Source organism: Helobdella robusta (genome assembly GCF_000326865.2).
Source record: "Helobdella robusta unplaced genomic scaffold HELROscaffold_11, whole genome shotgun sequence".
NCBI lineage: Eukaryota > Metazoa > Annelida > Clitellata > Rhynchobdellida > Glossiphoniidae > Helobdella > Helobdella robusta.
In genome coordinates this window covers 3,408,198-3,421,156 of record NW_008703617.1, presented here as the reverse complement: position 1 = coordinate 3,421,156, position 12,959 = coordinate 3,408,198, and the positions used below count along the sequence as shown (strand labels likewise).

Genomic DNA, 12,959 nt, shown 5'->3' with positions numbered 1-12,959 from the left:
CATAATGATTGGTCGAAGTAACGCTTTGCAATTTGATCCAATCAAATCCGTGTCGTTCCAGAGAGCATTGCGAAGCAGTTCAGCGAGACCAATGTAGGCCACTGGGAGACATTCCAACGCTGACCTTCCTGACTGCTTCAACCAGCTCCCCCTGCAGATCTCAACAAACCTGATGCAGAAGAACTATTTACGAAGCAAAATCAACAAATAAATGCGTTTTTCCTTTCAAGAGTTTACAAAGTTGTTGGAAATATTTTCGTAGCAACAAATTTTCCCATTATCACATTGTCTAAGTTGAAGGTGCATGATTAGATGCACACATAAATTTATCCATCAATGCATTCAACCTTAGCGGGGATCTAATTAACTGACAAACAATTTATATATTGCTAAGGGCACGATAACTTTTTTAGATCAAGTTGTTATTATCTTAGGAGGACCTAGTAAATGTAGTCTCCGAAATAGTTAAATAGCACACACACGCACACGCGCATACAAAGTCACTTACTTACATTGTATATATATGTATATATGAATATATATATATATATATATCTTTTCTCTCTCTCTCTCTCTCTCTCTCTCTCTCTCTCAAAAAAAACCTTTTAAAACGTTAAGAGAGAACTTGAAATGACTGATGTAGGAATTTTTTTTCAAATCGGGTTAATTGACAATTTGCAAGCAGCAGGGCTAGGTTGAAAATAGTTCAACAAGTTTTCAGAAGAATATTTTCAAGTCATTTATTAAGTTTTCCTCTAATGTGGGGTTAATGATTTGTGTGTGATGTTAACGATGATGATGAGGAGGAAGATGAAGTATGATGATGACGTTTAATAATGGTGATGAAATTTATGCTTATGATGTGATGTTGCATTGGGCTTCTCACACGCGCAGATACAGGTCACACGCACGCAAACATGCACGCAAACACACACACACACATGCATACACATATACATCAACATATAATGAATGTTAAAAAGAGGCAAACATTTGGGATATAAATGATTTCAGTAACTATATCGTTATAGATACGAAGAATGTTCTTACAGAGTTGAAAAAAAAACATCTCTTTGTTTGCCCCTTGCGAGTGCGTGCCTGCCTGCTTATCAGTTCATCACATTACAACATCACATCAATGCAAGCAACATCATTGTGACAGCGACAATAACGTTGCGGATCATATAAACGTTATCAATTGTTGTAAATAGTTGCTAACGCTGACGCCATTGTTCTCGTCGTTTTTAAATTTGTTTAGTAGTAGAAGTAGAAGTAGTAGTAGTAGTAGTAGTAGTAGTAGTAGTAGTAGTAGTAGTAGTAGTAGTAGTAGTAGTAGTAGTAGTAATAATAATTTAAAATATAACACAATAATCTACATTGATGAGGAGGAATTAACGAAAGAAACAACGGAGACGAAGGTCTTCAGGTGCGAAACAACGTGAATGCGGTCCTGTTAAAGACTCGGCAGTGCATCGTTCATCTGTCTGCAAACAAACAACCACGCTCATTTCTCTGAAAGAGTGTATGTAAGCAGACACACACACACACATACACGCACACACACACACACACACACACACACACATGTTTACTTATGCAAGTATGTGCTTGTGCAAACTTAATTTTACATACATTATAATTTCTACGTGTATAAATAAATAGATGTACTAACTTTTGTTTATCAGTGTAAGTGTATGGGTTTTTGTATTTGTATGTGTGTGTGTATATTTGTGCGTGTGTGTGTGTGCGTGTTTTTGCACGAGCCAGTGCCTTATTAGAGCAAAGTTGCATTAAATTACCAAAAATGAAACGAAGGCAAAAAAACTCTTATAAATAAAATTGAATGAAGTCAGGAAAAATTTTAATCGAGTAAGCAGATCCGAAATAGCAGGAGCAGTTTTAATCTGGGTCGAGAGTGTATGAAATTGATCAAAAAATCGTTAGTGATGAAGGGAGCGTTTGAACGAATACGTATGGGATGGGCAAGTCATTTGCCTAACATTTTGAATTGCATCTCACTGTCTGATATTTATATTCTTATTCATGTGCCTATTTCTCTGAAATATTCAATTTATTCAAATATTAAAAAATTTATGAAATACAAAAATATCTACAAAACCAAGAAAATGCATTAATTCCCTTCAATCACGGACAATCAAGCTAACAGTGCTCGTATGCATGCATGCATGCCCTTCAATGAATTGTGAATGTGCACGCTTGCTTCTACCTAAAAATGTGGTTAACCTAAATTCACTAGCTTGAATTCACTAGCTAACAAACAGCCTGCCTACTACAGAGTAAACACGAAGTATACACACACACACACACACACACACGCACACACATACGCATATTTACACACACACACACACACGCGCGCACACACAAAACCATCAACAATATGAGTTCAGTACATGTCATACACACGTTTTATATTGTATCCTACTCACGTACATGCTCTGATAAATAAATAATATCGCCTTGTAAAAGTCAGTGCATTTTTAAATAAACATGAAAAAATGAACATTGAACACGTACAAATGCATACACACATGAATGTGTATGGATGTGTTTGAATGTGCAAACACATACACACATACACATGTATGTGTTTATCTGTGCAAGCCTATATATTACTAATTACTATACTTACAAAAACAATGATCTTGTTGTTTAGATGACTGCCTAAAATAATAATGCTTTTGTATTTTAAAGATTGCTAACAATGCTGCTTTTATAATTTAACGAATTTCAAAATTTTTTAAACTCAATCAACGTCAGCTTAGTGTTGAAAGTAGTTGCAGTAGCTGAGTGGTAATTGTAGTAGTAGCAGCCGTAACCATAGTAACAGCAGAAGCTGCTGTAGTAACACTAGCTGTAGCAGTAGCAATAGAAGTATAAGTAGTAGCGTTAGAGGCAGCAACAGTAAAGTAACAAATGAGCGTTTAAGATGACAACAATTACCTTTACAACATTAGAAAAATTTCAGTGATGGTAGCTGAAAATTTTAACTGTTGAAAAATGTTCTCAGACTCAACTTGTTGAAAGAAATACTGCTGAAAAAAAATTAAAAAATTTGTTTTCACGACTTATGAAGAACTTTCTTGAAAGGTAAGAAAATTAAAAAAGTGAGAACGTGTATTTCTTACTTACGTAACTTCAACGTTGAGAAAGATTCTTTGAAAAGTTTTATTTTCAAGATATTATTTATTAGTTTGAGTTGCAACAAAGCAGATTCTAACACACACACAAACACACACACTCACACACAAAGCAACACACACAGCCATACAGGCATACACACATTAATATGTAAATAATAGTGACATATACATATATATATTTTTATTTAATTCAATCGATTTTTATTACATGACATGCAAATTATATAAAATAGGTCATATATAAATACAAATACCTTTAGAAACAATACAACAACTCGCACGTACCTACACACACAAACGCACACACACACACACAAACAGTTATGCTGACAAAAGAAGTATATGGAAATCGCATTCAGTGATCTAGATTATTTTGTGTTTGCAAACAAACATGTAGAAACATGAAAATATATGAAATGATGCAAAGGCATAAATTGTTCTCATTAGTTTAAATAGACTTATTGATACATCTTCATAAAACGGTATTTTTCGTTCTAAAAAACTGGCTAAATTTTTTTAATTTAAGAAGTGAAATGATATTGCGCCTGGAGATGTTACTAATTCTACTTCAGTTACTGAATTATCAAACCAAAGTTATTAATACGCAAGCTAAAGGTTTATCGGCTGTGCTAATTAGTTGAAAAATAAATGATCTCGTATTAAAACTTTTACAAGTTTACTATTTTGAACAATATTTATATTTTGTTTTTTGTAAATATTTCGTTTTTTCTAAATAAATAGCTTCCATTTTCATTTTGGCAGAACTTTTCATCACAGAACGTTATCGTCTTTCCACCCTTTCTCCTGATACATATATTGCGTCCTATACAATGTAGATGTACAGTACATGCATACGCACCAAATACATAGAAAAGGTTGAAAAGCTTTTTTCAAATTGTTTTTTCCATTTTTTTTTCAGTTCTGTTTTGTTATCTGGGTTAGTTTTTGATCTTAAGCCGTCAGAAGTGAATTATCATAGTAATATATTTTTCTTTTGAAATTGTTTATTTCAAGTGCTAGCTTCTGTCTTGTGTAACAGATGATAGAACATTAAAACACACGCACACGAATTCTTTGTTTAATACATGTGTATCTTAAATATAATATATGTTCATGAATCTACTAACCCACTCAAGTATTCATTCATTTTTTTTAATTTTCGTTTTTTACGTTCGTTCGTTCATTCGTTCAACCATCTATCTATCTATCCTCTCATTCATTCATTCATTCATCCATCCATCCATTCATCCGTCTATCCATTCATTAATTTCTTTTATTAAATTATCGTATACAGTTTCAAAATTGTTCGCAAATAACACAAATAACTAATAAGTACTAGTAAGTTAAAGATACATTTTAGAGTTATAAAACCAACAAAATTGGTAAAAATATGGAGAAATTTTTTTTACACGTAGTAGTAGCGGTAAGGCTTGCAATTATAATTAAACGTAATTATAACATATATGGCAATAAACAAAATTATTATGTTTAATAATGATAAGTAATTACTGATCGTTGATGGCACACGATTGCTTTGCTGATATTAAATGTTATCAGCTGGCAGAAGAAACGCTGTTAAGTTAAGTTGAGTTGAGGAGGCAAGCCGGTGTTGTTATAAGCTAAATGATAAAAGCTAAAAAGACTATTTAATTAAAAAAATTTGTGTGAGTGTATGTATGTGTGTGTGTGTATGTATGTATGTGTGTGTGTGTGTGTGTGTGTGTGTGTGTGTGTGTGTGTGTGTGTTGGCGTTTTTGTATGTGTATACAAGTGTCAGGTTGATAAACCATTACTGTATTCCAATGTAAATAAACTTTTAATAAACAAGTACACTGATTTTTTTCACCCAACTAAATTAAATTCATAGAGATAAGAAAAACCTGCTGTTGAAACATCTGTGCAATTATAAAATAATCATGCAACATGTTTCAATGCTATCTGCCACGCAATGCAACCAAGTAACTATTTGACAACACTAAAACTTATAACAACATCACTGACAACAACAACAACAATAACAACAACAACAACAACAATAATAACAACAACAACAGCAGCAGCAGCAATATTTACAACAACGTTAAAATAACGAGAAAAATACATGGTGTTAATTTAGCTGGCGTCAAACACTTCATTCTGATAGCCTGAGATAGCGAAATAAGCTGAAATGATGTGAAGAAATTTTTTTTTTTCTAATAATTTTTTTGGTTGGCTCTTAGTCAACTTTCACAAAAATTAAATCGCTAATTTAAATTGTATTTTCATTTAAATTTCATGTAAATTGTTGCGATAGTAATGTTATAAACGATTGTAAGTTAACAATATAAACCAGACCAAAATTACATTCGTGTTATTAGGTTGTTTTATATATAATTCCATAGTTGCGTCTTCACGCGCGCGCGTACGCACACACACACTTGTATAATGACTCATGTAGATACATATAGATAGATATAGATACGTGTAGATGTGTGCACTTGTAACTACAAAGGACTCATAAAATATGCTCACACACACGCGCACGCACTGCTCTTCATAAACAATTCTTCACAAGCCATTTCAAATATGTTAACTGGCATACGTACGTACAAACACACGCATATACATGAATGAATGAATGAATGAATGAGTGAGTGAGTGAGTGAGTGAGTGAGTGAGTGAGTGAGTGAGTGAATGAATGAATGAATGAATGAACAAACAAATGAACAAACGAATGAATAAACGAACGAAAAAACAGACAAACAAATATGAAAAGAGTTTTATAATTAGATGAATATAAAAAATTTCGCCCAAATATGAGCATATACAGCAGCCAGGCTTTGCACATCGACACGCAATTTCGCATAGTCCATCACAACCAAGCCGAACTGAACAATGCAACAATACCAAGCTATCAAATCTACATCTAAGAACTTAGCAACACAAAAACAAAAACCACAACACTAACAACAATAACAATAATAATAATAATAATAACCACTATAACAGAAATAACAGGTGCATAACATACCATTCAAACATATATACAGTCCAACGAAATGTGAAAATATTGAAGCAATGGATGAATGAATGAATGAATGAATGAATGAATGAATAAACGAATGAATGAATGAATGAATGAAATAATATAATTACTTAATTAAAACCTGCAACAATTTATATTATACCACAACCTTCGCCATATTTCTAATCAATTTTATACAATACAAAATTTCACACAATCGAAATACATATATAGCTATATAGTAATATAAATAATAATAACACGCAGTAATATAACACACACACACAAACAAGCACACACACACACACACACAAACAAACAAACACATACACACACACGCAAGTACTGTACTGTAATGTATATTCACTTACACTAAGCTTGCTCTATGTTAGGTTGACACCCATATTTTAAATAACAAGTATATTTCTTAAGAGCTGAGCTGAGCTATGTGCTTATGTAGATAACTATGTAGTAAACCCTGGATCACTCTCTCTCTCTCTCTCTCTCTCTCTCTCTCTCTCTCTCTCTTTGTCACTCTCTCTCTCTAATACACTTATGATGATCATAATAATAATAATAAAAAAAAGAAGAAAAAAAATAATAATTATATTAATATTTATAACAAAAACAAAATGCTGATGCGAAAAATCGTAATAGTGACTAAAATATTAATTAATTTTACTATTATTGCTATAATAATTATTATTATTGTTATTATTATTATTATTTTTTTATTATTCAGAATTTGTCGGTTGCTTATAATGTTATATAAGCCTAGTGTCATTATCTTCATCATCTTCATCATTCGCAGTGGCATCACTCACATGTACATCACTCACACCCGCGTCATTGTCGTGGTCTTCTTCACAGTCCTTATCTCTCTCTTATTATTTTCACCAGCGTAAACATTCCCTTGTATCATGCTCCTCATCTTCACCATTTTAGTCATCCTATCAAAAAATCAACATACACACACGCGCACACAGACACACACGCACACACACACCAGGCTAACATACACACTCACACGCACCGCACACACACTAACACACACGCACACAAGCATACACACACGCACGCACACACACACATTAATCATTTTATCACGTTCTGATGCGATTGAAAAAGTTATACTAGCAATAATAATTGTTATAGAACGTGGACAATAGAGTAAAGAAGGGAGCTATATTTTAATTCCCGTTATTCTATTTCAAATCTCTTAACTGTTGTTAATATTATTTTTTAGGTTTTTAAATCTTATTTATCTCTTCAAGAGGAATTTAAAAAAATGTGTTAATTGCGTGCTACCAGACCAAGGCCACCATTTTATCCAATTATTTATGTGCATGTTTTTTCATCTCTATGTGTGTGTGTGTGTGTGTGTGAGTGTGTGTGTGTGTGTCTTTGTATGTGCTTATATGCGTGTATATGTAGATGTTTGTGTGTACGTACGCGCGCGTGTGTATGTGTTTTTACCTTTCTCTATGTATGTTTTTTTATCTTAATTTGCTCAGTTGTATATATATATATATACATTCAAACAGTATCTTTATCATTGTATGTGTGACTTTGAATACGTATGTATCTTACGTGCGTGCGTGTGTGTGCGTGCGTGTGTGTGCGTGTTGTTTGTAAAAGTAAGCCTGAGTGCCTAAATGTTATAACTAGAGTTTTTGTAATAAGTAAAAATAACTTTATACATGATTGTTAGCTTACTCTGGCTTACATTGCTATCCATTCATTTGTCAGCTTCGCATGATGTTAATGTGATGTTGATATGTTGTTGTTGTTGAATCGTTTAAAATTTGTGATGGTATTTGTTAGTCGGTTGTTACCAACCATATTATTTACTAGTTGTTGATGTGATTTTGTTGATGCAATGTGTTGTTGCTAACGTGAAGTTGTTGTTATTATTGTTGTTGTTATAATTGTTGTTGTATGGCAGTTCTTAGATAAAAAGTTGCTACAACAGTGCATCATCATCATCAATCAGTTGATTACTTACGACTGATTACCCGATCGCTGTCTTAAGTTCATTCTCAGTTTTGATTCGTTGGAAATGGCTATTAATTTTCGCAGTAAAATTTGAAAAATGTAAAAGAATGAAGAGTATTATTACTTCTGCAACTTTATTAAAACTCGAAATCTCAAACTTTATTAACAAAGTCGAAGCATTAATTGAAAAATTGTGTTGGTTATTCCACGAAAGAATTTGAAATTTCTTAGTGAGAAAATTTTCGTATAGAACATTGCGTTGAATAGAAGAGCAGAAGAACATTGCATGTTGGCACGCTACATGATAACACGTGCTTCCGCCGATTGAATATGAATGTTTAAACACAATCTCACTCTCCGATAAATATTTAGAATTCTGGGCCCGGCGGTAACGTATATCTTCACAAACAAAAGATTAGCGCATTTCTACACGCTTCGATTTTACTCCGGCATATTTGCAGTGCGTACGCTGAAGAAATTGACACAGATAAGAGAAATGACGTCTTAATTATTATTTTATTTTGTATAGAACGTTATCCAAACTTGAACAGAAACCAAATAAACATTTAGGGATTGATATTGTTAGAGGAACGATAAATGTGAGAAATGCAGCGTGGCCACTAACTTGCTGGTCGAGTTTTTTCTCAATTTGGAGTTTTTCTTTTTTTTCGTTTTGCTGCTACCCTTATTGTTGCTGCTGCCATAGTTGTTGCGGTTGTTGATGCTATCAACGTAGATGTTATTGTTGCTGAAATAGTTGTTGTTTTTCTTGTTAACGAATTTGCTGCTGCCGCTGCTGTTCATGAAGTTGTCGTAGCTGCTGTCGTAGCTGCTGCTGTAGCTGCTGCTGTAGCTGCTGTAAGTCAACGCTGAAGATTGGTTGTGGAAGAACTTAAAATGTTGGTTTTGTTGTTGGTGGTTGTTGAAGGGAGATGGGGAGGGCTCTGGCGAGGAGAGGGGGGTACAGGCGTATCCATGCTCCTCAGCTGCTTCAACGTTCATCACATTAGGCATCATTAATAATAATTACATTAATTACAACATTACAACAACATTACTTGCAACAATACTTACAACATTACATACAGCATTGCTTACAATATCACTTACAATATTAATTACAATATCATTGCGATGGTCGCAACATTAATTTGACAACATCACATGACGATAACATTAATACAAGTTACAACAGATATAATGTTACGATTGAAATAATTTAAATACTACCGATAACCTCGTAATAATATTTATTAACCACCACAATGACATATTTTTTAGTAACAATGACGATCCCAATAAACATTCAATCGACAATTTCATTGAAAATGGAAACCGGGCAAGTTACAACATAAGTCTTTAACGATATAAGATACAATATAGGTATCTTACGATACGGTACATTACAATATAAGTATCATACGGTACGGTACATTACAATATAAGTATCATACGATACGGTACATTACAATATAAGTATCATACGATACGATATAAGTATCTTACGATACGGTACGATACAATATAAATATTCTACGATACGATACGGTATAAGTCTCTTACGATACGATGCGATGCAATATAAGTCTCGGACAAGTAAATAGAATGGCTAGTATCTCTTACAATACAAATTACAAGGAGATACAACAGCAAGCAATACCATATAGCAGCATGAGCAACATGTTAGGCTTAATTAGCACTCTTGCAGATAAAAATAAATGAATATCAACTGTAAGGAAGGGCATATACAACGAAATTACTCACAATGAAGAAAATATTTGGCAGATGGTGACGCGTTTTAAATGTGATAAAATAGATAAACTACATTTTGGTAAAAGATTAAAATATTTTCATTGTGTTATATTCAAAATTATTAAAAACATATTTTTATTATCCAACTAACCTCGTCGATCCAGGTACTCAGCGGCTTCCAAAATTAACTGAACGTTCTTCCTGAATAATTCTTTCATAATAAGATCAAATGATGGTTGGGTCTGTTGAATAGTTTAGTTCTAAATCAGTCGAATGATCGATTGCTTGACTGAGTTTTGTTGTTCAATCAGGGCGCGTGAAAATTTTTCCCTAGTGTAATTCTGCCTGCGGCTAGCTAGATGTATTTGATGTGGTCAAGCAAAAAATAGTTACGGACATGACAATGATGGTGGCTTTAGTTTATGAAGCAGTCAGTGGTCGGAGTCGTAATTGGTGGTCGGAGAAAATGTTGTCGCTGTAACGTTGTTGTTGTTTTAAATGTGGAAATTATGTGGAGTGGATTTAAAATGCAGTTTGTGGCAGATCAATTGATAATGAAAAATTACCCGTTTCTTTTTTCATGAAATGATCATTGTTTTAATTCTGAAAATGAAATATTAAATGGTTTATATTAACAAAAATATTGAAATTTTTTCATGGTTACATATTTAAACTGATTCAGAAGACATTAACTTTCATCTGAATTCAATTAATTCTTTACCTTACAAAACAGCATTGAGACTCACTTTTTCTGTCACTTTCCAAAATTATTTTTGCAAACTCACATGCATTAATTTTTAGAGATTCTCAAATTTACTTTCTTACAGTTAACCATTGTTCATAGGTTATATTCATATGGTTTTATGATTTCGTAGCCACTCTTCATAATTACGTTACTAAACAACTAAACATGATAAATGAGGTACATAAAATTATATTTTGTTTAGCCAAAAAAAACTGTTTTCTGTTTACAATGGAATAAATTGAGAAGAGAAAAAAAGAAAAAATTGCAGTATAATTTTTTTCTGAAAGTAAATATTTTTCTGAAACAGAAGTCACGTGATTCGTTCAAAAGCTACGAATACAAACCTATTCAAAGGAAATACTTAATTAGGAAAATTAGAAATAACAAAGTACAACTGATCTTAGATTTCCGATTTTTAGAAAGCAAAAGCCAAAAACATCAACGTGTGGCTTGCCTGCTTGCTTGTTTGTTTGTTCACGTGTTTTTCATTTTCTACTTATCAGCCTGGTGTTGAGATTGTGGATATCGTATTCTTGTTCGATCGTTTCTTTGCGCATGTTTTCGTTTCGTTTCGTTTGTTTGTTGCTAGTATTTGCGTTGCATCGGTGTAAACATGTTGTGCTATTTGTTTGCTTGCTTGTTCGCGTGTATGTTTGTTTCTATGGCGTGAACATCTTCATAATTGTTGCGCATAGTATTTATAAAAACTTAATTAAGGTACTTGTACGTGTGATAGTTACACACACACATGTTTAATATATTATAAATTCAATCTGTATCAAAAATATAGGCATAACCAACAAATAAGTACAACAGAAACAGACAGCAAAGTGCATCCACACACACAAACGCACACATAAACACACACATAAACGCACATACACAGAAGCCAAACTATCTTAACCTAAAAATCCATAGAATAGAAATATACTAATGTTTGTTGCTAGAGATGAGATATGCTGTGGTTAGATGTGAACGAGCAATTATCTTAAGTTATTTTCAAATGGAAAAACATCTATCATTACTCGCCATATACACATACATACATGAAAGCACAACAAAAACAGCCGTTGTAATTACACTGCACTATAATATTTATATAAATAATAATTTTCATTCATGTCATAATTGTTATTATGAATAATAATAATTATTGTTGTAATTTATTCCGGGTAGTATTTAGAGCAATGTTATTGAAGTTCGTTCTTCAGTGCAGTGCAGATATGCAAGGGGTCTCATTTAAAGATGAACCTAAAACGAGCCACAACAAGAGTGCAAGTAAACAACACTGCTATAAATCACATGGCATAGAAAATGATATATGAGTGTATAATATATACCTACATTATACAACTCTTACATATCAACATATATAATAAACAAAATATATATGAAACATTGTTTATTTTTATTTATTGAATATAATAAAATTAAAAAGGTTCATTTTCAGATTTAATACAAGCTGCTTTATACCTGTAACGTGTGTTAAAGCTAGTGTACATCATGTTTTTCAACTTAATCATCTCACAAAATGAATTCAGGATTACGTATTTAAGTAGAAAGAACTGCATGTCGATTCGGTGAATATTTAATTTAGTTCATTCAATGTTTCATGTACATTTGTTATCAGTGAATTCAAAAATATAAATTTAAAAAATATCATATCCTTTCATTTTACTAGAATAAAAATTGAGCTATCATTTTGATGAATTATTTCATCTTTTCCTACATAATAAAAAATCTTTCTACAAAATCTATTCATATGAAAATTCAATCCAAAGTTTGAAGAGAATCAAACAAAAAAACACGGTTTAGATTCGACGTATGACTAGACACAAAGGGAATTAAACGCAGGAACCTTAATAAATGTTATTGAAAAAATGTTTATTTCATCTGGAAACGATCAGAGTTTTCATAAGATTTTGAACGTATTGCAAGAGAAATAATGACAAATAGAATTGAATTAAAGTGAAACAACGTATACAAAATTATACAACATTGAAGAGCAGACGTAAGAATATCACATCCGTCCCCATCATGAAGGGATGCATGAGAACGCCTCTTGTTTGTTTACGCGCCACTTCCGGTTCATAAATGTTTAGGCATACCTAAGGCCCACACCTTTGTTTGAACTGTGCATACAGTCATACGCATACATACACACACACAAACACACATACACACACACAAACACACATACACACAGACATACATACACACAAACATACATAAGATATGTATATTAGGTACAAAAACGTTGAACTCAGACAAAGATTTGATGTCTATCCATACAGCTTAC

General features: G+C 32.6%; 1 protein-coding gene across 1 annotated transcript; it reads right to left on the bottom strand.

Annotated features, from left to right (window-relative positions):
• Window positions 1-8,745: 8,745 nt before the first annotated feature.
• On the bottom strand, window positions 8,746-11,217 carry HELRODRAFT_167435 (hypothetical protein; the record flags this gene model as incomplete). The annotated part of the gene is made up of 3 exons (XM_009012940.1): window positions 8,746-9,149; window positions 10,067-10,126; window positions 11,157-11,217. The coding sequence occupies 3 exons, from the start codon at window positions 11,215-11,217 to the stop codon at window positions 8,746-8,748; spliced, it is 525 nt and encodes a 174-aa protein (XP_009011188.1).
• Between the last annotated feature and the right edge of the window lie 1,742 nt (window positions 11,218-12,959).